At 36.4% G+C, this 25,854-nt stretch overlaps 1 protein-coding gene across 23 annotated transcripts in view; it reads right to left on the reverse strand.

Moving 5' to 3' along the window:
* The window catches only part of MLLT10 (MLLT10 histone lysine methyltransferase DOT1L cofactor), a 250,792-nt gene that overhangs the window by 79,930 nt on the left and 145,008 nt on the right, over positions 1–25,854 (reverse strand). For all 23 annotated transcript variants that reach the window (XR_012030838.1, XM_072825420.1, XM_072825416.1 and 20 more), the window contains one exon: positions 10,064–10,159. Coding sequence is in view for 22 of the 23 variants with exons in the window: in XM_072825420.1 (XP_072681521.1) it covers positions 10,064–10,159 (96 nt within the window). In the remaining variant the exon portion in view is untranslated. The remainder of the gene's footprint in view (positions 1–10,063; positions 10,160–25,854) is intronic.

The raw sequence follows: 25,854 nt of genomic DNA on the forward strand, positions 1-25,854 counted from the left end.
CTCTCTCTCTCTCTCTGTCTCTCTGTGTGTCTCTCATGAATAAATAAATAATATCTAATAATAAAATAAAATAAAATAAAATAAAATAAAATAAAATAAAATAAAATAAAATAAAATAAAATAAAATAAAATAAAATAAAATAAAATAAAATAAAATAAAATGAAAAGGCAAAAGACAAAGAACAGCCATCACAATATTAAAGTTCAAAAATAAAAGTAAAGTATTGACATTATTCGATTTCAAACTTCCTTTAAAACTACAGTAATTAAAAAAAAAACTACAGTAATTAAGATAGAGTGCTGTTGAAATAATAAACAAATCAATGGAACCAATAAGAAACATAAACAGACCCACATAAATATAATCAATTGATTTTTTTTAAAGATTTACTTATTTATTTTGGAGAGAGAGAGAACAGCAGTGGAAGGTGTACAAGGAAAGAGAGAATCTTGAAGCATACTTTCCTGCTGAGCACAGAGTCTAACACAGGGCTCAATCTCAGGTCCCTGAGATCAGGATTTGAGCTTAAATCAAGAGTTGGCCACCTAACCAAACTGAGCCACCCAGGCACCCCAACTGATTTTTGACAAAGGTACAAAAGTAAAATGATGAAACTAAGACAGGCTTTTTAATAAAGAATGCCAGAATTGGATATCCACATACAAAAAAATGAATCTCGACACAGAATTTATGGCCTTCACAAAAATTAACTCAAAATGGGTCACAGATCTAAGTGCAAAACACAAAACTATAAATCCCCTAGAGAATAATTTGAGAAAAATAGAGTGAATCTTGGGTTTGGCAATGACTTTCCAGATTTAACACCAAAAGCACAATTCATGAAAGAAAGAATTAGTAAGCTGAACTTAATTAAAATTACAAACTTCTGCTCTGTCAAAGACAGAGTAAAGAAAATGAAAAGATAAAAAACAAGGCTCTTAGAAAATATTTGAAAAAGACCTATCTGATCAATTTTGCAAAAAACTACAACAAATAATAAGATTTGTATAGAACCACAAAATACCCCAAACAGCCAAAGCAATCTTTAAAATGAACAAAGCTGGAAGTATCACAATTCCAGATCTCAAGATATACTACAAAGCTGTTATAATCAAAATGCTATGGTACTGGTATAAAAACAGACACATACATCAACAGAACAGAACAGAGAACACAGAAATAAACACATGCTTCCATGGTCAATTAATCTATGGAAAAGGAGGCAAGAATATACAATGGGGAAAAGACAGTCACTTCAATAAATGGTGCTAAAGGGGCACCTGGGTGGCTCAGTGGGTTAAGCATCTGCCTTTAGCTCAGGTCCTGGGATGGAGCCCCAGGGGAGTCTGTCTGTCCCTCTCCTTCCACCCCTCCCCCTGCTCATATACATTGTCTCTCACTCTCAAATAAATAAAATCTAAATAAGTAAATAAATAAGTAAATGGTGCTGAAACTGGATGGGTACAGGCAAAAGGATGAAACTGGACCACTTCCTTATACCATACACAAAAATAAACTTAACACAGATTAAAAACCTAAATGTAAGACCTGAAACCAGAAAACTCTCAGAAGAAAAGATAGGCCATAGAAACATTTTTCTAGGTATGTCTCTTCAGGCAAGGGAAATAAAAGCAAAAATCAACTATTGGGGCGACATCAAAATAAAAAGCTTTTGCACAGCAAAGGGAATCGTCAACAAAAGGGTAACCTCTACTGAAATATATTTGACAAGTGGTTAATATACTAAATATATTAAGAAGTTATTCAACTCAATACCAAAACAAAGTGATTGAAAAAATGGACAGATGATCTGAAAATGCATTTTTCCAAAGAAGACATACAGATGCCCAACAGACACATGAAAAGATGACAGATGTCAACCAAAAACAATGAGGTACCACCTCACACCTATCAGAATCACTAAAATCAAAAGGAGAAGATATAAGTGTTAGCGAAGATGTGGAGAAGAAGGAATCTTCATGCACTGCTGGTGAGAATATAAATTGTTACAACCCCAGTGGAAAGCAGTATGGAAGTTCCTCGAAAAATTAAAAATAGAATTCAGAAGACAACTAAGTAATGCTTTTACTTACATACAATATAGTTTTCTATTCCTTAAAAAAAATTAAAAATAGAAATACCACATGACCCAATAATTCCACTACTGGGTATATGGTACCCAAAGAAAACAAAAAATGCTAATTCAAAAAGATACATGTACATCTTAAACTTATACCAGCTTTACTTATGATAGCCAAGATATGGAAGCAACCAAGTGTCCACTGATACATGAATAAAGAAGATGGGGGTGGGTGTATGTATGTATGTAGATAGGTAGATAGAAATGGAATAAGATGGAATACACAATGAAATATTATGCAGCCATATAAAAGGATGAACGCTTATTGTTTCCAACAACATGGATGAACCTACAGTATATTACACTAAGTGAAATAGGTCAAAGACAAATACCATATAATTTCCTTATGTGTAAAATCTAAAAAGCAAATGAATAAAAAGCAAAAGGCAGAATCAGACCTATAAATACAGAGAACAAACTTATGGTTGCCAAAGAGGAGGGGCAGGGGAAGATGAGCAAAATGGGTAAAGAGGAATGGGAAATACAGCCTTCCAATTACAGAAAGAATAAGTGATAGGAATTAAAAGATACAGCATAGAGAATATAGTCAATAGTATTATAATAACGTTATATGGTAACGGATGGTAGCTACACTTGTAGTGAGCAGACCATGACATAGAGTTGTTGAATCACTAGTTTGTACAGCTGAATCTTATGTAACATTGTGTCAGCAGTACTCAAAAAAAAAAAAAAAAAAAAAGACTTTAATATATAAAGAACACTTAAGAGTCACGAACTGATTTTAAAAAGGGCCAGAAACTTTGACACCTCACCAAAGGATATATACATATAGCAAGTAAGCACAAGAAAGGAAGCTCCACATCCTATGTCAGCAGCAGAATGAAAATTTAAACAATGTGGGGGACACCTGGGTGACTCAGCAGTTGAGCATCTGCCTTCGGCCCAGGGTGTGATCCTGAAGTCCCGGGATTGAGTCCCACATCAGGCTCCCTGCATGAAGCCTGCTTCTCCCTCTGCCTGTGTCTCTGCCTCTCTACCCCTCCATGGCTCTCATGAATAAATAAAATCTTGAAGGAAGGAAGGAAGGAAGGAAGGAAGGAAGGAAGGAAGGAAGGAAGGAAGGAAGGAAGGAAGGAAGGAAGGAAGGAAAAAAGAAAAGAAAAGAAAAGAAAAGAAAAGAAAAGAAAAGAAAGAAGGAAGGAAGGAAGGAAGGAAGGAAGGAAGGAAGGAAGGAAGGAAGAAGGAAGGAAGGAAGGAAGGAAGGAAATTTAAAAAATGAGATACTGCTACACACCTAGTAGGATATTCTGGCCAATATCCAGAATGCTGACAATACCAAATGCTGGTGAGAATGGAGAGAAAAAGGAACTCTCAAATCATTGCTGGTGGGAATGCCAAGTGATTTAGCCACTTTGGAAGACAGTTTGGCGCGTTTATACAAAATTAAACATAGTCCTACCATATTATCCTGAAATTACACTCTTTGGTATTTATCCAAAGGAAGTGAAAAATTACATCGGCACAAAAACCTGTACACAGATGTTTATAAAAGCTTTATTATTTATTGCCAAAACTTGGAAGAAACCAAGATATCCTTTTGTAGGTAAATGGATAAATTGTAGTATATCCAGTGAATGAAGTATTCTTCAGCCCTAGAAGAAATCAGTTATCAAGCCTTGAAAAGACACGGAAGAATCTTAAATGCATACTACTACGTGAAAAAAGCCAGCCAGAAAAGGTTACATACTATATGATTCCAACTATATGACATTTTGAAAAAGGTGAAAGTGTAGACACGGTAAAAACATCAATGGCTGCTAGGGGATGGAGGGTGAGAGGGCAGAAGTTGGAAACAGATAATATCTAGGGCAGTGCTATTCTCCAGGAAATTACCATGGTGGATACATGGCATTCCACATGTGTCCAACACATAGAATACAACACCAAGAGTGAATCCTAATATGAACTATGAACTTTGGGTGATTATGTGTCAATGAAGGTTCACTGATAGCAACAAATTTACCACTGTGTTGAAAGGTGCTGATAATAGGGGAGGCTATATATGTATGGCAACAGGGGATATATGGGATATCTCAGTACCTTTCTCTCAATTTTGCTGTGAACCTAGAACTGCTCTAAAAAAGGTCTTAAGATGTTTAAAAAAAAAAAAGACATGAAGAAAACTTCAAAGCATATTACTATGTTACAAAAGTCAACCTGAATAAGCTACATAGTATATGATTCCAATCATCTGTGACATTTTGGAAAAGGTAAAACTATGGACACAGCAAAAAGATTACTGGTTGTTGGGCTTAAAAGGAAAGGGGAATAAATAGAGCCCAGAGATTTGCAGGGTAGTGAAACTATTCTGTAAGACACTATAGAGATGGATACATATCATTAAACATTTGTAAAAACACACACAAAAAAATACAACATACAATACAAAGAATGAACCCTAATGTCAACTATAGACTTTAGGTAATAATGATGTTTCAGTGTAGGTTCACAGATTGTAGTAAATATACCACTCTGATAGTGGGAAAAGATGTTTATGTGTGGTGACAGAGGGTACACTGTAAATCTTTGTACTTTTCCACTCAATCTGGCTGTGAATCTAAAACTGCTCTACAAAACAAAAGATTACTGGTTGCCAAAGGCAGGAGTGGAGGTGGGGAGTGGGAAAAAAAATAAATGAACTAGTTTTGTTTTTAAGTTCAAATAAGCTGCACTGAAATAGAGAGAGAGAGAGAGCACGCGTGATAGTTGCCTGCCACTCGATTGCCAGGGAAAATTTCCCCATCCACACATCACTTAAATCTACCCATTTACCTATCACTTCTTTAATTTTTATGCATGAGAACTTCTTTTGGGTGTTCACTTCCCAAAAATGGAAATGCACAAATTTACTTGCAAATTTTCAAAGTTGAGTAATTATGAAAATGTCAGTGCAAAACATGCATTATTTGCAGGTTCCAAACTAGAAAGTATGATTCTATTCTTACTGAACAGATAAGACCTTTAAAAATTCATGTTAAAGTTCATTAATTTTTTTAAACTGCCTATATTGGAAAAAAAGGAAGGCCTCAAATAAATTCTATCATCTTATACATTAAAAAATTAGAAAAAGAAGAATGAAGTAAATCCCAAAGTAAGTAGTAGAAAGGAAAAAATAAAATCAGAGCTAAAACTATTGAAAACTAAAATACAAAACATTAATATCAGTAGAAAAAAAAATCAATGAATCCAAAAGCTAATAATTTAAGATTAATAAAATTCATAAATGTCTAGCCAGCCTAGATTAGGAAAAAAGATACAAATGTCAAAAGTTTCTCAAGGAGAAACAAGTAACCTAAATACCCCTCTATTAAAGAAATGGAATTATAGTTTAAAAACCTTCCCAAGGAAAACTCTATGCCCAGATGCCTTTAAAAGTAAATTCTGCCAAACATTGATACAAAATCTAGACAAACTTCCAGAAAACTGAACAAGACTGAAACATCTGACAACTAACTTTGAGGCCAGCATTATTTTTGTAACAAAATCCAATGACATTCTAAAAAAAAACTACAAGGGTGCCTGGGTGGCTCAGTCGTTTAAGCAACTGACCCTTGACTTTGGCTCAGGTCATGATCTCAGGGCCGTGAGATCAAGCCTTTCTCCCTACACACTTAAACTCTATCTTTCTCTCTCTCTCTCTCTCAAAATGAATGAATGAATGAATGAAAGAAAGAAAGAAAGAAAGAAAGAAAGAAAGAAAGAAAGAAAGAAAGAAGAAAACTACAGACCAATATCCCTCCTGAATACAGAGCAAAAGTTCCTTTACATTTCAAAAAAGCTGAATTAATAATATACAAAAATGGCAATGTATCAAGGCCAAATGAGATTTATCTCAGGAATGAAAGTTTGACTCAAAGGGGGGGTGGGGTGATGGGACGACGGACACAACCAATCAATATTCACCATATTAACAGATTAAGATAGCAAAAAAAAAAAAAGAAAAAAAGAAAAAAAACCTATCATATCAATCTAATGAAATATGTAGAAAAATTATTTGACAAAATCTAATATCCATGGCTGATTAAAAATCCTCAGCACATTAGGAAGAGAAGGCAACTTCCTAAACATCATATATAATATCAGAAGATTACTTTCCCTTTGGGACACCTGGGTGGTCCAGTTGATTAAGCATGGGACTCCTGATTTCAACTCAGGTCATGCTCTCAGGGTCATGAGATCAAGCCCCTCACATGGGGCTCCACATCCAGCATGTATTCTCTCCTCTCCTTCTATACATCCCCCACCCACATTCTCTCTATCCTAAAATAAATAAAATCTGGGGGGAAAAAAAAAAGATTATCAAGAACAAAAGCAAAGATGCTCACTCTCACCACTTATATTTAACAATATAATAAGAAATAAAGAGTAGATCAGAAAGGATAAAGTACAACTATCTTATTTGTAGTTGCCATGATCATCTATGAAGAAAATCCCATGGAATCAAATAAGCTACTCAAAATAAATTTTCAGCAAGTTTACAAGACACCAAATATTAAATAATTTTTAAATGTATTTTTATATACTAGAATGGAACAATCAGAAACTAGAACTGAAAAAAGATGTATAAAATCTGCATACTTGTTGCTAACAAGTGTGCAAAGACTTAAATAAGAGATGTACTCTGTTCATGAATCAGAAAACTCAATATTGTTAAGACATCGATTCTCCCTCAAAATGATTTGTAGACTCAATGCAGTTTGAATCAAAATACAGGCAGTTTTATTTCTACAACGTGACAGTCTGATTCTTAAATTCATATAAAAACCTAGAAGAGCCACAACAATTTTCAAAGAGAAGAAAAAAGTTGGAAGATGGATCCTATCTGACCTAAGGTATTATAAAGCTACAGTAATCCAGATAGTGTGGAACTGAATGTAAAAGCAAACAGATCAAGGGAGAACAGAGTCCAAAAATACACTGATACATATATGGTCAAATGGGTTTCAACAAATGTGGCTAAAGGCAAGTCAGTGGAGAAAGGATAATATGTTCCACATGTGGGTCAAGAAAAACTGGATATCTATAATTCAGTAGAAAAGTCATTCAATAAGTGGACTTTGATGTATAACTCACATTATATGCAAAAATTAACACAAAATGGACCATAGACCTAAAGGCAAAACATTAAAATACAGAACTTCCAGAAGAAAACATTAAAATACACACACACACACACATTTAATTAATGTTAGGGTTGTGGATTCAGGCCCTGCACTGGGGCTCCACGTTGGGTTAAAAAAAATTGTCTGCTTAAGCCACTGAATGGGAAAAATACTTGCAAAAATAATGTATCTGGTAAAAGAGTTGCCCCCAGAACATATAATGGCTCACAAAATGCAGTATTAAGAAAGCAAGCCAATTAAAAAGGGCAGGTAATTGAAAGATCTAAGCAGACTTTCACCAAAGAAAATTTATAAAATATCAAATATGCACATGGAAAGATGTTCAACACAATACTGTCATTAAAGAAATGCAAACTGAATGAGGAACTAGTGCATATCCACTAGAAATGCTAAAACTGAAATGACTGATCATACCAAATGTTGCAGAGAAGGCAGAGGAATAGGAACTCTGGTTTACCACTCACAGAATAAGTTGAATGGTACAACTATCTTGAAAATAGTGGGGTAGTGTCTTAAAAAATTAAGGATGCACTTACCATGTGACCCCAGTTACTCCACTTCCTGGTATTTATTCAAGAAAAATCTGTCTGTATAAAGTAGGCTTTATTTGTAATAGCCAAAAACTGGAAAACAATCTGAATGTTCATCAATTACTGAATGGATATCAGTTTGGTATGTCCATATAATAGAAAATAAGCAATAAAAAGAAATAAGCTACTGATACATACAACATGGAAAAAATCTCAAAATACTTATGGTTATTGAAAGGAATCAGATTTTTAAAAGTGTACATAACTATATGTTACCATTTTTATCATTCTAAAAAGTTCAAACTAGAACTTTTATGTCACCATATGACTAAACATGACAGCTAATCCTCATATTATTATGACACAGTTAACTTTTTTTTCTTTTCTTTAATTTGGCTACCAGCATATTCGCATCCTCTTGGTTTTCTACCAAACCCTGGTCTCCTTTTCTCAGTCTTGTTTACTAGTTTTCCCTCTTCTCCCAGATCTTTCCACACTGGCAGTCCTGGGGCTTTCTAAGACCTCTTCTCCTCCCTACCTGCACTCACTCCTTCACTGGCACCCACTCTTATGGCTTTAAGTAAACTCTATACAGATACAACTCCCAAATTTATATTTCAAGTCTGGACCTCTTTCCCAAATGCCAGACTATGCATGCCACTGGCTATTAACATTCCTACCTGGATGTCTCATAAATATCTCAACCCTAATGTAGGCAGAAGAGCCCTGCCAAGACGTCCACATCCTAACGCCTGAAACCTGTGATATGTTATGTTACATGGCAAAAGGGCCTTTGCTGATATAACTAAATTATATACTTTATAACAAGAAAATTATCCAGGATTTTTCAGGTAGGCTCAATCTAACCTCATTAACCCTTAAAAGAAGGGAACTGTCTTTGGCCAGAGCAGAAGAGATGCAGAAGTCAGAGAGATTCCAAGGGTGAGAAGATTCAAGCCACTGAGGGCTCTGAAATGGAGGGACCCATGTGCAAGGACTGAAGAGAGCCTCTAGAACCTAAGAGCAGACCCCAACTGAAGGCCTGAAAGGAAATGGGCATAAATCTAACCACCTGAATGAGCTCAGAAGCACCTGCTCCCAAGTGAACCTGGGGCATCCAACACCTTGGTTTCACATTTTGAGAGTAACCAGCCAAGTTCACTCAGTCTTCTAGCCTCCAGAACAGGAAGATAATAGGTTTAAACTGTTTTTAACTGCTAAATTTCTTCTGACAGCAGGAGAATGCAAATACCATATCCAAAACTGAATTTCTCATCTTACCCTCAACCTACCACACCTGTAGTCTTTCCCATCTTTGTTAACAGCAATTACATTCCTTCTAGTTATCTGGCCCAATACGCTTGGACTCCTCTTTAGATCCTCTCTTTCTCTCACACCTCTCATATTCTCTATGAGAAAGTTACATGGGTTCTACTTTCTGATAACCTCTCACCATCTCCACTGTTAACACCATCTCTCTCTGCGTTATTGTAATAATTTAATGGCCTCCTTGCTTCTTTCATCCTTGACTTTCTACAGTCCATCCACAACAAAGCAGCCAAAAAACCTTACAAAACCCAAATCAGAGCATATTGTATCTCAGTTCAGAATGCACCAGTGGCTTACTTTTTACCCAAACTAAAAAAAACAAGTCCTTCCACTGTTTATAGAGCCCTGCATGACTATGATTGGCCCCTTGCCCAGCCTCATCTCCTATTGTATCTTCTTCATTCCCTTGCTAACTATGTCCCCACTCTTTCTCTGTCTCCATTTATTTTCATATTAGGCAAATAATGATCTTAATAATATTTAACATTTACTCTGCTTCCTATGAATTAGATAATGTAATTGCTTTACATATATTACTCAATTCTAGTAATTATTTCACCCACTTTATAGATGATGAAACTGAGTTACAAAGAGGTTAATTAACCTAAGAGCTCATTAAGTTTTGAAGCCAGAACTCAAAATCACAGGTGGACAAAACCCATTTTACAGTCCAAATTCTTAAACTCAATGATGCCCCTCAAGTTGTTAGCCTTACTTAATATTTTTCAAAAACAAATGTAGAATGAACAGAAGGAGGGATAAAGGACTAAGAAATGGGAATCCTAAAGTGCTTAATTTAGGGTTAAAGAGGTAGGAAAAGTTAAAGGGAACCAGGACTGAGAATGACAATAGTTCTTAAAGGTAAAAGCCAGCACATAACTAGTTCTTATAAAAAACAAAATTGGCACTTAAAACTTACTTTCTCTGTCGTAACAGTCAAAGAAGGAACCAATGCAGGTGATGGTTCTGGTTGCTTCTTGTGTTTTTGTTTGTGTTTGTCCTTTTCTTTATATTTCTAGAAATGAATAGAAATAAAATCCTATTTAAATTTAAATCATAAACCATATACACACACACACACAAATACACACAATAAAAATGAGTTTCTTTCATAATTGTTTAGTAATTCAAAATGTTAATGGATACTTGGCAAAAATAAAAAGATCATTCCTTCTGATCATATTCTTATTTTATAAATAATACTAGTAATATAGCATTACTAGTATGTTATTTTAAAGTGACTTCAGCATACTTATTCTTAACTAACCTAAAATTTTATATAAACTGAAGTCTATAATTATTAGCTACATTTATATATGGCAAACTATATTTTTTCTTGTTAAAAAGACCAAATACATTGGTGAACATTTTATAAATCACGCTTTAAAACGTACATAGCACTTTGACATCCATTATCATATTAGAATAGTATCAGATTCTACAACACTATATATAAAATTCTATGGCCCACAAACTAGAAACTGAGGCACAGGAACTCCAGCAAGAAACTCTTTCCTACATTTACTCAGAAAATGAATGAACTGAGGTGCCTGAGTTGCTCAGGTGGTTAAGCATCTGACTTTTTTTTATTTGGGCTGAGGTCATGATCTCAGGATCATTAGATTAAGTCCCAAGTCAGGCTATGTACTCCGGCAGGAGTTTCCCTCCCTCAACCCCACCCTTCATCAAACACACATACTCTCTTTCTCTCTCTCTAAAAAAATAAATAAATATTTAAAAAGGAATTAGCTATCTCTAACAAAAATAATTTAAAGTTGTGGTGTGCTTTCACTTTGAAGTACGAAAACTGATAAACAATATAAAAAAGAATTCAATTAATTAAGAACTTAATAACATATTAGGAGTCCAGCTTTCTTTCATGACAAAAAATTTTAACCAAATTGTTTTCAATTGTGTGAATCGGTAGGTAAGAATCAGTATGGGTGTGAAATTTACTATCATATAAAGAGTTACATTTCAATTGCAACAGATCTTAATAATAATCCACAATCATGCCTCTGTTTTTTTGTAATAGGATGTCACTGCTCCTCCCATCGTTAAGATGTCCTCTTTTCCACCACATGAACCTGGGTTAGCTCTGTAACTTGCTTTGGCCAAAAGGATGTGGCACAGTGTGGTACAAATTCAGAAGCTCAAGGCTTTAAGAACCTAGATGGCTTCTACCTTTGCCCTGTGGATTCCTGCCACCATGTAAATAAGGAGTCGAGACCCTATGGAGAAGAATCGAGGTACCCCAACCTACAGCCAGTACCAGACAGGTGAATAAGACTATTTTACTAGAATTATTTAGTAAAACAACTTAAAATGTCAAAAAAATACAAAAAAAATTTTTAAAGATTTATTTATTCATGAGAGAGACACAGAGAAAAGGAGGCAGAGACACAGGCAGAGGGAGAAGCAGGCTCCATGCAGGGAGACCGATGTGGGACTCGATCCCGCGTCTCCAGGATCAGGCCCTGGGCCGAAGGTGGCGCTAAACCACTGACCCACCTGGGCTCCCCCAAAAAAATTTGTTTTAAAGCCTATCTTACACTACTCCACCAGCCACCAGCTAAACCCAGCTGACACCACACGGAAGAAAAATGAATTGTTCCTGCTGAGCTCTACCTGCTATAAGCCACAGTAAGTTGTGGGGTGGTTTATCAAGCCAACAGTAGCTAACTGAAACAGAACTAGAATCCATAACTGGATAATGACAGTTAAAGTATAAATTACAGGGCAGCCCCGGTGGCTCAGTGGTTTATTGCCGCCTTTGGCCCAGGGCGTGATCCTGGAGACCCAGGATCGAGTCCCACATCGGGTTCCTGGCATGGAGCCTGCTTCTCCCCCTCCCTGTGTCTCTGCCTCTCTCTTTCTCTCTCTCTCTCTCTGCCTCTCATGAATAATTAAAATCTTTAAAAAAAGTATAAATTACAATCTAGTTTATAAATATGAGGTTCAAATGATCCTGGATTTGTAAATTCTATATTAATATTTTTCTCCCATAACAATAATAAAGAAGGCTTTTCTATCTGTCATGTTCTACTTCCCATAATGGGTTTTATTCATCAAGGGTGAAAGAGCTGGGATGATTTAATAGTAAATGACCCAACAACGTAAACAAACACTTAAAACATGGAAACTACATGAGAGTAAAAAGGCAAAGCATGTACATGTACATATATGAAAATATGAACATACAGAAATCATCATGGAATTATACAGAACTCTGGTCCTATGTAATACATCAAGAAATCTATCTTGAGATGAGGACTGCAAATGTTCAGTGGAAACAGGCTGAGCAGATTATATTATTCTATAAAAAATGAATCAGAGCAGACTGATTACCTTCACTAAAGAGAAATGCTGATTTTATTCTGGAAACAGTATGGAGGTTCCTCAAAAAGTTAAAAATAGAATTACCCTATGATCCAGCAATTGCACTACTACCCAAAGGATACAGAAATACTGATCTGAAGGGACATGTGCACCCTGATGTTTACAGCAACATTATCAACAAACTATGGAAAGAGCCCAAATGTCCACAGACTAATGAATGGATATACATGTGGTATATATATACAATGGAATATTACTCAGCTACAAAAAAGAACCCAAATGTCCACAGACCAATGAATGGATATACATGTGGTGTACACACACACACACACACACACACACACACACACAATGGAATATTACTCAGCTACAAAAAAGAATAAAATCTTAACATTTGCAACCAATTTAAGAAATGAAGATGGGGGGGGACAAACCAAGAAACAGACTCTTCAAGAACAAATTGAGGATTACTAAAGGGGATGTGGGTGGGGGAATGTATTTAAATAGGTAATGGGGATTAATAAATAAAATCTTTTTTTAAATAAAAATAAATAAGAATAAAAATAAATTGGGGGAAAATATCTTATTCAAAGTAAAACCAAACCCAGATGGATGATTTTAAAGCATTAAATGACAAAATAAAAGACTGGAAGAAAATACTTTTGAGGGGATCCCTGGGTGGTGCAGCGGTTTGGCGCCTGTCTTTGGCCCAGGGCGCGATCCTCGAGACTCGGGATCGAATCCCACATCGGGCTCCTGGTGCATGGAGCCTGCTTCTCCCTCTGCCTATGTCTCTGCCTCTCTCTCTGTATGACTATCATAAGTAAATAAAATTAAAAAAAAAAGAAAATTAAAAATAAATAAATAAATAAATAAATAAATACTTTAAAAATACTTTTGAAATCTGTAACTTTTAGGAAGAAAAAACTCTTCTAAGTATAAAAACAAAAAAAAACTAGAAAGGAAAAAAGCAATTTTAGTTATTCAAATTTACAAGGCTTCTATATTAATTTAAAAACCATTAAAAAGTAAAATCTTGGGGCAGTCCCGGTAGCTCAGCAGTTAGCGCTGCTTTCAGTCCAGGGCGTGATCCTGGAGACCCAGGATCAAGTCCCATGTCCAGCCCCCTTCATGGTGCCTGCTCTTCCATCTGCCTGTGTCTCTGCCTCTGTGTGTGTGTGTGTGTGTGTGTGTCTCATGAATAAATAAAATCTTAAAAAAAAAAGTAAAATCTTGGAAAATGAATAAAATTATTATGTCCTATTATGTTTAAACTTTTAACAAATCAACAAAAAATACATATATAAATGCCATTGAACTGTGCACAAAGGACAGTTCATGAAAGAGTCACTAAACAACAGCAAAAAATGTGCAACTCAACCATTAAAGAACTAAAGGTAATATTTTTCTCTAGTCACCTAGTGTTCAAAATTGTTGAGTTTTGTTTTTCATGATAAGACCCAATATTGCCCAGGTTATAGTGAAATGAGCACTTGCATACATTATTAGAGAGATTAAATATGTGAAGGACAATTTTAAAAGAATTAAAAACCATAAAAATGTTCTCTGTCCTAGTAATTTCACCTAGGAGGTAAACAAAGGTTTAAATACAGTTTTAGTACTATTTATAATGAGAAAATACTTGAAAACAATCTGAATATGCAACAACAGGGATGTGATTGAAAAAATTATTATAAAATTAAATAATGATCATTAGTTCTGAAGGAATACTTAGAGATTTAGAAAAATGGTCAATATGAGTTTGTTTTTAAAATGTATTATGCGTGGAGATAAAATAATCAGAAGGAAATAAACCAATACTGGATTTTTTTAATGTAAAACCATAGGTCAGGACATCCAGTATCACTCCCAAATGAATCGGTGTACACAATAAAAATAATCATAAGTATACAAATACAAAAATTATCTCATTCAATCCTTAAAAAGAGCCCTGCAAGGACACACTTTTATAGATCAGAAACACATTGCTTAAACAACCACAAAGTAGAAACACATTGCTTAAACAACCACAAAGTAGACTTTTATCCACACCTCCAAAAAAGCTTAACCAGAACTTTTTAAAAGCAGACTTTTTTTTTTTTAATTTAAAAATAATCACTGAACCACTGACAGAAATGTTTAGGGTAGGGACGCCTGGGTGGCTCAGTTGGTTAAGAATCTGCCTTCAGCTCAGGTCATGTTCTCAGGGTTCTGGGATTGAACTCCACATCAGGTTCCTTGCTCAGGAATCTGCTTTTCCTTCTCCCTCTGCCCCTCCCTCTTGCTCCTGCACGTGCCTGCATGCACTTTCTCCCTCAAATAAATAAATAAAATCTTTTTTTAAAAAATGTTGAGGGTAAATTAGAAAGTGAATCCTAGAAAGAATGCAATCTCAAGTTTGAGCTTACTTCCCAGAAAAATTCTAGAGTAAATCTTTATCAAAGGTTTCCTACGTAGTAAAGAATTTTGTTATCACAATGCGCCAAAAAGAGTTCATCAGGAAGCCCAATATTGGAAATTAATATGAGGCCATACATAAGAAAGAAAATGAGTTATTTTAATATAATTCAATTCTGTGTTGGAATTGAGTGAATTTCCAAAAATGAAAGAATGCATATGTTCAAATAATTCTCAGTGTGTAAAAAGGTGATGTGTAACCACATATTTTTCCAATGTTAAACAAGTAAAAAACACGTGAAAACCAGCAAAACAAAAAAATAAAACAACAAATACAACAGCAAGCAAAATTGGGGAGATGGAAAAAGCAGGTAATAATGCTTTAAACAAAAACTGGCAACTAGGCAATGAAATAGAAGATTTTAGAAATCGAGCAGAAATTGTCCCGGTGTGAGCTATCTTCTTTTTTTTTAAGATTGTATTTATTTATTCATAGAGCAAGAGAGAGAGGCAGAAACACAGGCAGATGGAGAAGCACGCTCCACGCAGGGAGCCCGACGTGGGACTCGATCCCGGGTCTCCAGGATCACACCTCGGGCTGCAGGCAGCACTAAACCGCTGCACCACCAGGGCTGCCCTAGGTTTCAGCTATTAATCCTATTTCCAATTCCTTAAAATTCTGAGAATACGACAAAAATTCCCAAATCTGAAAAGAAGAAATCTTTTATCTTTCTATTATCCTGCCTCCATAACTTATTCTTTTACTGCCTAAAGAGTAGGACTAGCTTCAGGGCAGAAAAAGGAAAAACTAGGAGATGAAAGACATGAAGAGTAACGAGGTCCTGACTCTTTGGAAGTCCAGGATCTAGGCTAAGAATGAATTATATAAAATCTTAGGGTATTCTCCCATTAGAATGAGATACCCCACACATAGTTGAATGATTAAAACCTAGTATAAGACATTTAATCAAGTATTTAAAAAGAGAGCTAAGCCTGGGGTTTTACCAAAAACTCCTTTTGTCCTAACCCGAGCTTTTTATACTGCACCTTTGCCATTCCCTCTGGCTTCAGAAAGAGGGAAACATACTTATTAGCCTTCATATACCTCAACATAATAAAGACCTTATATGAAAAACCTACAACCAACATCACACTGAATGGTGAAAAACAGAGCTTTTCCCCTAAGGTCAGGAAGAAGACAAGATGTCCACTCTCAAAACTTTTATTCAACACAGTCCTGGAAGTCCTAGCCACAGCAATCAGACAACATAAAAAAAGAAATGACACCCAAATTGGTAAAGAAGGAGTAAACTCTTTATAGATGACATGATGCTATATATAGTGAAAACCTGAAAAGACTCCACCAAAAAACTGCCATAACTGACAAATGAATTCAGGATACATAATCAATGTACAGAAATCTACTGCATTCCTATACCCTAATAATGAAGCAGCAGAAAGTGAAACTAAGAAAAAATTACACTCACAATTGTACCAAAAATAACAGGATATCTAGGAATAAAAGAGGTGAAAGACCTGTACTCTGAAAACTATAAAACACTGACAAAAGTCAAAAGAATGCAAAAAAAAAAATGAAAAGACATTCCATGTTCATGAGTTGGAAGAAAAAATGTTAAAATGTCTATACTATCCAAAGCACTCTAAACATTTAATGCAATCCCTAACAAAATATCAACATTTTTATAGAACTAGAAAAAACAATCCTAAAATTTATAGGGAACCACAAAAGACTTAGAATAGCCAGAGCGATCTTGAAAAGGAAAAACTAGAGGTATCATAATTCCAGATTTCATGTTATATTACAAAGCACTTAGTGATTAAAATAGTATGGTACTGGCATTAAAAAAAGATACACAGATCAATGGAATAGGACAGAAAACCCGAAGATAAATCCACAATTAGATGGTCAATTAATAACTGACAAAGGAGGAATGAACAGAGAAAAAACAGAGAAAAAACAGCCTCTTTGACAAATGGTGTTGGGAAAATTGGAGTGCCACATGCAAAAGAATGAAATGGGACCACTTTCTTTCACCATACACAAACAAAACTTAAGATCTAAATGTGAGACCTGAAACCATAAAAATGCTTGAAGAGAGCACAAGCAGAAATCTCTGTGACATCAGTCATATCAACATTTTTCTAGATATGTCTCCCGAGGCAACAGAAATAAAAGCAAAAAATCAACTACTAGGACTACATCAAAATAAAAAGCTTCTGAACAGTGAAGGAAACAACCAAAACTAAAAAGCAACCTCCAGAATGGGAGAAGATATTTGCGAATGACATATCTGATAAAAGTTTAGTATCCAAGATATATAAAGAACTGATACAACTTAACACCCAAAAACCAACTAATCCAACTAAAAAAGACACAAAAGACATGAAAAGACACTACCAAAGAAGAAATACAGGTGACCAACAGACACATGAAAAGATGCTCAACATTACTCACATCAAGAAAATGCAAATCAAAACTATAAGATCACCTCACACCTGTCAGAATGGCTGAAATCAGAAATATACCAAACAACAAATTTTGGCAAGGATATGGGAAAAAAGGAACCCTCTTACCCTGTTGGTGGGAATACAAACTGGTGCACCTACTCTGGAAAACAGTATGGAGGTTCCACAAAAATTAAAAATAGTACTACTATATGATTCAGTAATTACATTATTGGGTATTTACCCAAAAAATACAAAACACTAATCCAAAGAGATACATGCTCCCCTATGTTCATTGAAGCATCATTTACACTAGCCAAACTATGCAAGGAGCCCAAGAATCCATCAATAGATCAATGGATAAAGAAGATATGGTATATATACAAAATGGAATACCATTCAGTCATAAAAAAAGAATGAAATCTTACCATTCGCAACAACATGAATGGAGAGTATAATGCCAGAGTACAATGCTAATAGGCAAAATAAAGAAGTCAGAGAAGGACAAAAACCATATCCTTTAACTCACATTTAGAATTTAAGAAACAAAACAGGCAAAGAGGGGAAGAAAAAAAAAGACATCAAGAAATACATTATTCACTACAGAGAATAAATTGATGGTTACTAGAGAGGAGGTAAGTGGGGGGATGGGTAAAATAGGGGATGGGATTAAAGAGTATACTTTAAAATAATAATAATACTTTGCCCTCAAACCCTGGTCTCAAAAATGGTGAGAAGAGTTTCAAGAAATTACCTAAATTATAGTGGAGCAAATGACTAAAAGGAGCCTCCCAAGCATGAGTAAGATGAAAAACTATTGCACAGCCATGTGTGCACAGACTACAGCCAAAAAACAACCTATTTTTTTTTAAGATGTTATTTATTCATGAGAGACACAGAGAAAGAGAGGCAGAGACACAGGCAGAGGGAGAAGCAGGTTCCACGGAGGCAGCCCGATATGAGACCTGATTCCGGGACCGCAGGATCACGCCTTGAGTTGAAGGCAGACGTTCAACCACTGAGCCACCCAGGTGTCCCAAAACAAACAATTTAAAAAACATAACATGCATCATAAGATAACCAAAACTCTCAATCTAGGAGTAAACATAACTCAGCATAAAGTTATTTTTCAAAACTGCCCCATGCTATGGGCACCTGGGTGGCTCAGCCAGTTAAGTATCTCCCTTTGGCTCAGGTCATGATCTCACAGTCCTGAAATGGAGCTCAGCATGAAGTTCTCTGCTCTGGGGGAGCCTGCTTCTCCTTCCCACTGTGCCTGCCGCTCCCCCTTGCTTGTGTGCTCTCTCATTCTGTCAAATAAATAAATAAAATCTCAAAAGAACAAAAACCAGAAACAAAACCCTTGCCCCATGCTAAATAAAACTTACTTTGAACATAAATTCATACAAAACTCAAGAAGAATGACAAAACAGGGGAAAAAAAGATAAAATATCAGGGATTGAGAACCAAAGTAATTTAAAAACTAAAAGAAAACAGGTAAACAAACATTAAGGAAAAGAGTATACATTGAAAATAAAAACACTACTAAAAGGCATGAAATAATCACAGTATAAAAATGAAAAACAGATATTAAAGCAGTTGAGAGGAACTAATAGTGAGGATGCAGAGAAAGGGGACTCCTCTTACACTGTTGGTAGAAATGCAAGCTGGTATAGCCACTCTGGAGAACAGTATGGTGGTTCCTTAAAAAGTTGAAAATAGAGCTATCCTACAACCTAGCAATTGCACTACTAGGTATTGACCCCAAAGATACAAATGCACTGATCCAAAGGGACACCTGCACCCCAATGTTCATAGCAAAAATGTCCACTATAGCCAAATGTCAATCAATGTCAGATGTCAATCAACAGATGAATGGATAAAGAAGATGTGGTGTGTGTGTGTGTGTGTGTATACACACACACACACAATGAATAATCCTCAGCCATCCAAAAAAAAAAAAAAAGGAAAGAAATCTTGCCATTTCCAACCTCGTGGATGGAACTACAGGACATTATGCTAAGCCAAATAAGTCAGTCAGAGAAAGACTATTATCATATGATTTCACTCATATGTGAAATATAAGAAACAAAACAAGAGCACAAAGGAAGGAAGGAAGGAAGGAAGGAAGGAAGGAAGGAAGGAAGGAAGGAAGGAAGGAAGGAAGGATGGATGGATAAATGATGAAACCAGAGAGGGAGACAAACCATAATAGACTCTTAATCACAGAAAATAAACTGAGGGCTGCTGGAGGGGAAAGGGTTGGGAGAATGGGGCAATTGGGTGATGGACATTAAGGAGGGCACAGGAGGTAATGAGCACTGGTGTTATTTTTTTTTTTTAAGATTTTATTTATTTATTCATGAGAGACAGAGAGAGAAAGAGACACAGGCAGAGGGAGAGGCAGGCTCCCCAGGGAGAGCCCAATATGGAACTCAATCCCAGGACCCCAGGATCTAGATCTGAGCCGAAGGCAGATGCTCAACCAGTGAGTCACCCAGATGCCTCGAGCATGGGTATTATATAAGACTGATGAATCACTGGACCTTTACCTCTGAAACTATTAATACACTATGTTAATTAATTGAAAGCAAATTAAATTAAAAATTTTTTAAAAGAGAGAGGGACGCCTGGGTGGCTCAGTGGTTGAGCCTCTGCCTTTGGCTCAGGGTGTGATCCCAGATCCAGGGATTGAGTCCTGCATCCAGCTCCCTGCAAGGAGCCTGCTTATCCCTCTGCCTATGTCTCTGCCTCTCTCTCTGTGTGTCTTGCATGAATAAATAAAATATTTAAAAAGAGAGAGAGAGAAACTAATAACTATAAAAAAAACAAAGATAATCAAACATAAGGATAATTCATGTCCCTAAAGTAGAGAATCCAAGGAATGGGGAACAAAAGATGCATTCAAACATAAAAGCTGATAAAATAAACTGAAACAATGCAGTCTGAAAAACTGCCACAGAATGTATAACAGCCAGGCTTATTGTAATTAAACTTAGTAGAATGCAAGGGGGAAGGGGCAGGAAGGTGAACCTATGGCTGTCTATGGTCATCTCCACAGCAATATTCCAAGCCCACTATTTAAATTCTTAGGGGAAAGAGACTGTGACTCAACAATACTATATACAACCAAGACAGATGAATTCAAAAATTAAGGCAAGAAAGATTTTCCATTATGAAAAAAGTCAAGAGAAGGTCTCCTAAGAACTTAGTCTTGAAAAAAAAAAAAAAAAAAACTTGACGATAAAATTCAGTCAATTTTAGAGATGATATAAAAGAACTTACTGGAGAAGCTATCGTAAAAGTACTGGTAGTGGCCATCTAAAAATTTAAATTACATACAGAACAAACCTAAAAGAAGCTCTGAGGAAATAATGGTTTACAAACCTGAAAAATGTAACATAAACATCTTAAAAAACAACAAATTGGATAGCAGGAAATGAGAACAGCACAGGGATGCTAAATCTTTCACAGCAGGCCATGATACAGATTTTGAAGCATTTAGTTAATAACAGAACATAACAGTTTGCCACTAAACAGTAATTACACATAAATCCCTTTCTTGTAGATAAAGTTCTTCATTTTCTTTGGCTAATCACTTGCTCACATCCTCATGAAAGTAGCATCATTCTCCAACACAGGGGTGAACATGGGTGTGTCTGAGTCCATTAAGATGCGTATATTCTCCTTAGACACTGGCTGCTTTTGGTGTGGGATAGGTTTAGGTTGAGATAATAAAATAAAAGGGGACAATTCCTATGATATGGCCATGAACATTCTCTTTTTTAAGATTGATTGATTGATTGATTTGAGAGAGAAAGAACATGAGCACTCACACACAGGTGGGGGGAGAAGCAGAGGGAGAGAATCTTCAAGCAGTCCCCCTGCTGAGTGCACAGCCCCACATGGGACTTGACCTGGGGCTCAATCTCAGCTCATGACCCTGAGATCATGACCTGAGTCGAAACCAAGAGTCAGTTGCTTAACCAACTACACTACCCAGGTGCCCCCGGTCTTGTTTCTCTAGAAGGTTCTCCCTTTCTGACTTCAGATGTTCAAGTATCAGGCTAAGACCCTTAAAACAACCGCAGTGACCGGGCAATGCCTAGAAAAGTCAAGAGAACCACAAAAGAGACAACAATGCCCTGCCACTCTTAGATTGGCTATTGTTAAATTAACTGATCTTAGAAAAATCTAGCCGCTGAACTTCTTATGCAAAACAGCAAATTCCCTATTACTTTAGCAATATTCTGTTATAACTGAGAGCGTCTGAATTGGAAAGGCCATTTTGTGTTTGGTTTTGTAATCTCTGTTATTAAATTTCAAGTTATATTTGATTATAGCTTGTAAGAAAATTTTATTTGAAGTTCAAAAACGTTACCTATTTTACTTCACTTTTTCTTCTATACAACCAACTAAATCTGACTTTAATATTTAAATATTAATACCATTATACCATCTTAACAAAGTAACTTTTATCAATCTAACCATCTCTTTTAATCTATCTATAATATGTATGTATAAAAATGACATCTAGGGCAGCCCGGGTGGCTCAGCGGTTTAGCGCCTCCTACAGCCTGGGGCGTGATCCTGGAAATCCAGGATCGAGTCCCGCGTAGGGCTCCCTGCATGGAGCCTGCTTCTCCCTCTGCCTGTGTCTCCGCCTCTCTCTCTCTCTCTCTCTCTCCTCTCTGTGTATTCTCATGAATAAATAAGTAAAATCTTAAAAAAAAAAAATGACATCTAGATGCTTACTTAGTAGTAATGATGGTTATTTCTGGATGGTGGATTCTGTAATGGATTTTTTTTTCCTCAATTAATTTGCAATTCTTAGAATGCTTTGCCCTGTTTGAATTTTTTATAATTACATATGACTTAACAAAATGAATGGCTAAAATGAAGTATGCTAGCTATTCACCAAACCCATTTCTTTTTCTTACTCAGCATATAGCTAGATACTTCCCAGCTTCCTTTGCAGTTATGCGGTCATTGGGTTCCAGCGAAATGCAACCTGAATAAAAAATGATGTCTATCACTTCTGGGCATAGTCTTTAAACAGCCCAACCACTTAGTGTCCATGCTCCTTCCTCCTCCAGAGATTAAGGCAAATGACCATCACAGCCATAGAAGCAACACTGCAGGGCAGCCCAGGTGGCTCAGCGGTTTAGCACCATCTTCAGCTCAGGGTGTGATCCTGGAGACCCGGGATCGAGTTCTGCGTCGGGCTCCCTGCATGGAGCCTGCTTCTCCCTCTGCCTGTGTCTCTGCCTCTCTTTCTCTGTGTCTCTCATGAATAAATAAATAAAATCTTAAAAAAAAAAAAAAAAGAAGAAGAAGAAGCAACACTGCAAAGAAGGCTCAGTCATAATATGGAAGAAACCTAGTTTCCTGATTCGTAACTTGGAAGAAAGCTGCCGGCCAATCAAGAACACCTGTTTCAGACTTAGCTGCGAATGAAAAATAAACACTGTATTAAGCCAACTCATAATTTAAAAATTGTTATGTTGGGGGATCCCTGGGTGGCGCAGCGGTTTAGCGCCTGCCTTTGGCCCAGGGCGCGATCCTGGAGACCTGGGATCGAATCCCGCATCAGGCTCCCGGTGCATGGAGCCTGCGTCTCCCTCTGCCTGTGTCTCTGCCTCTCTCTCTCTCTCACTGTGTGCCTATCATGAATAAATTTTTTAAAAAAATAAAAATTAAAAAAAATAAAAAATAAAAATAAAAATAAAAATTGTTATGTTGGGAGACAATTCTGTGTGAGTCCCATTGTTTTCTCTGTATGTCTTGCAAAGGAGACAACGACTTACCCCTTGTTTTAGACTATCTTTTCAAGGTTGTATAATGAACAGACTCAGAAGACAGAATATCTATTTTAGGACCAAAGGGCAGCCATGCTTACCGTCCGTTACAAAAGATTCAGATGCCCTAAGCTTGCGGTTCTTCTACTACAATGTAATAGACTGCATGAACAGGTATCACATGGCCCTGTGTTGCCCTATGGAAACTGGGTCTTGGGGAAACAGTGCAAAAATACTGATACTCTGGCTACCGTGACTAAGTAATAAACTGTCCATCTCTGACACAGAATTCTCCTCTGTCTCCTAACTAGTTACAAGTAGAGTATTTATATACCTCTTTCACAGTTCCTGACAAGTAGTGATGAGAACATGATGCTGTTAGAGATATGGCTTTCTGGAAGAGGAAGGATAAGGGCATCACAGGCCAATTAATGAAATCTGAGGAAAGTCTATGGAAACGGTAACAAACATATTTTTTTTTAATTTTTATTTATTTATGATAGTCACAGAGAGAGAAAGAGAGAGAGGCAGAGACACAGGCAGAGGGAGAAGCAGGCTCCATGCACTGGGAACCTGATGCGGGATTCGATCCCAGGTCTCCAGGATCGCGCCCTGGGCCAAAGGCAGGCACCAAACCGCTGCACCACCCAGGGATCCCGGTAACAAACATATTAAATACACTGTATGGTCAATCAGGCAGTAAATAAATGGTCCTCCATTTTATTGTTTTATAAGGAGAAGGACTTGAGATGGTTCCAAGCTGAGAACTGGGAAATACATTCAAATATAGCTATCCAAATGATGTCCTGGTGGTTGCTAATAACCCTTCTCCAGGTAGGAGGACCTCCTTCACAATCTGGAAGTTGGCCTCAGTTCCATCCAGTTGTAATAGTAAGATTATCAATATAGATTTGTCATTGGTGGACAAAGGTTCCAACCTTCTTCAGAGAATTGTTACAGAGACATTGACCTCTACTAAACATGAAAGGAGGAAAACTGGCAAGCAACCATAATGGGCAGACACGAGGCAGATCATAAGAACTCTCAATTAAGGATAAACTAGTATTACATTCATAATATTTCAGCACAGTTTTCCAGTCTACCTATTACATGAAAGACTTGGTACAAAGTAATTCCGTATCTATTATTGGTTGATCTAAAACTTATTAGTGCCCATTTGATTCTCATATTTGAGTAATACACTTCATGATGAAGTTAATGATTAACTGAAGTAAGAAACCAAATAAAAGGGGTGCCTGGGTGGTTCGGTTGATTAAGCATCTGCCTTCGGCTCAGGTCATGCATGATCCCAGGATCCTGGGGTCAAGCCCCCCATGAGCCTCTCTGAATCCCTACATAAAGAGAAACAACTTAAACAGGAAAACCAAAACCTATGGAATAATATTTACAACAAACCACATGTTCAAAATATTGCCAAGAACCCTGAAATACAAGCAGGTTGGGACAAAACACCACAAGACTGTATGGTAACAGTATTTGTGAGGAGTGAAGGAAGCAACAAGTAAACCCACAAATTATCAACAGTCTCTACTGGAAAGCACTAGAGGCCAACTTGAAAAGAGCATCTGAAACAAAGAAGGGTTTTACACTTGCCAATACTAGATACATGCAAAAGGCCTAATGGGAAGAAGGACTGATATAACATCTCAAATTAACCGTCTAGGCAGGGGTCCATGGTAAAATAGGGACCCACTCCAAAATAGATTTGGTTTCTAAATACCATCCCCACTAAAAGGACGTGACACAACGATCCTTTTTTTCTTTTTTAAGGATATGATGCACTGTGAACAGTAACCACTTATGTGGTAATTCTACCAAATATGTTTAACATGGATCTATTCAGGAGGTTTAAATAAATAATACAAATCCCAGGAGAGGAACATTTGTAAAACAATTGGTCTGGACTCTTCAAAAATGTCAATGTCGTGAAAGGTAGAAAAGCCTATAGACTGTTTTAGATTAAAGAAGATTAAAGGGGGATCCCTGGGTGGCTCAGCGGTTTGGCGCTTGCCTTTGGCCCAGGGCGCGATCCTGGAGTCCCGGGATAGAGTCCCGCGTCGGGCTCCCGGTGCTTGGAGCCTGCTTCTCCCTCCTCCTCTGCCCCTCTCTCTCTCTCTCTCTCTCTCTCGATCATAAATAAATAAATATTTTAAAAAAAAAAGATTAAAGAAAAATACCTAATGCAGTATTTGATACTTCACTGAATTCTGGATCAATTATTTTTCAAATCAGCTATTAAAGGACATTATTGGGACAAAAGGAGATATTTGGATATAGACTGTGTGTTAGACAGTAGTCACATTTCCTAAGTAAAATGTTTACATAATGTTATGTTAATGTTATATATTAATCTTATGTATTATATATTATGGCTAATTATATTAATATCAAACTATATTATGACTAATGCTATTAATGATTAATATAGTACATGATTTCATATATTAATATTCTATTTCCTAAGTAAGACAATTACATTGCAGCAATATAGAAGAATGTTCTTAGAAGATATTCCTATTTAGAGATAAAGTGTCTCAATGTGAGCAATTAATTCTCAAATGGATGTATTATAGCTCTTTTTTAATGTCTCTGTATTTTATGTAGATGTATAAAGATGAAGAGAAATCAGATGTGGTAAAATGTCAACAACTCCTGAATCTAGGTTAAGCCTATGTAGTTATTCATTGTA

This window comes from Canis lupus, chromosome 5 (genome assembly GCF_048164855.1).
Source record: "Canis lupus baileyi chromosome 5, mCanLup2.hap1, whole genome shotgun sequence".
Classification (NCBI taxonomy): domain Eukaryota; kingdom Metazoa; phylum Chordata; class Mammalia; order Carnivora; family Canidae; genus Canis; species Canis lupus.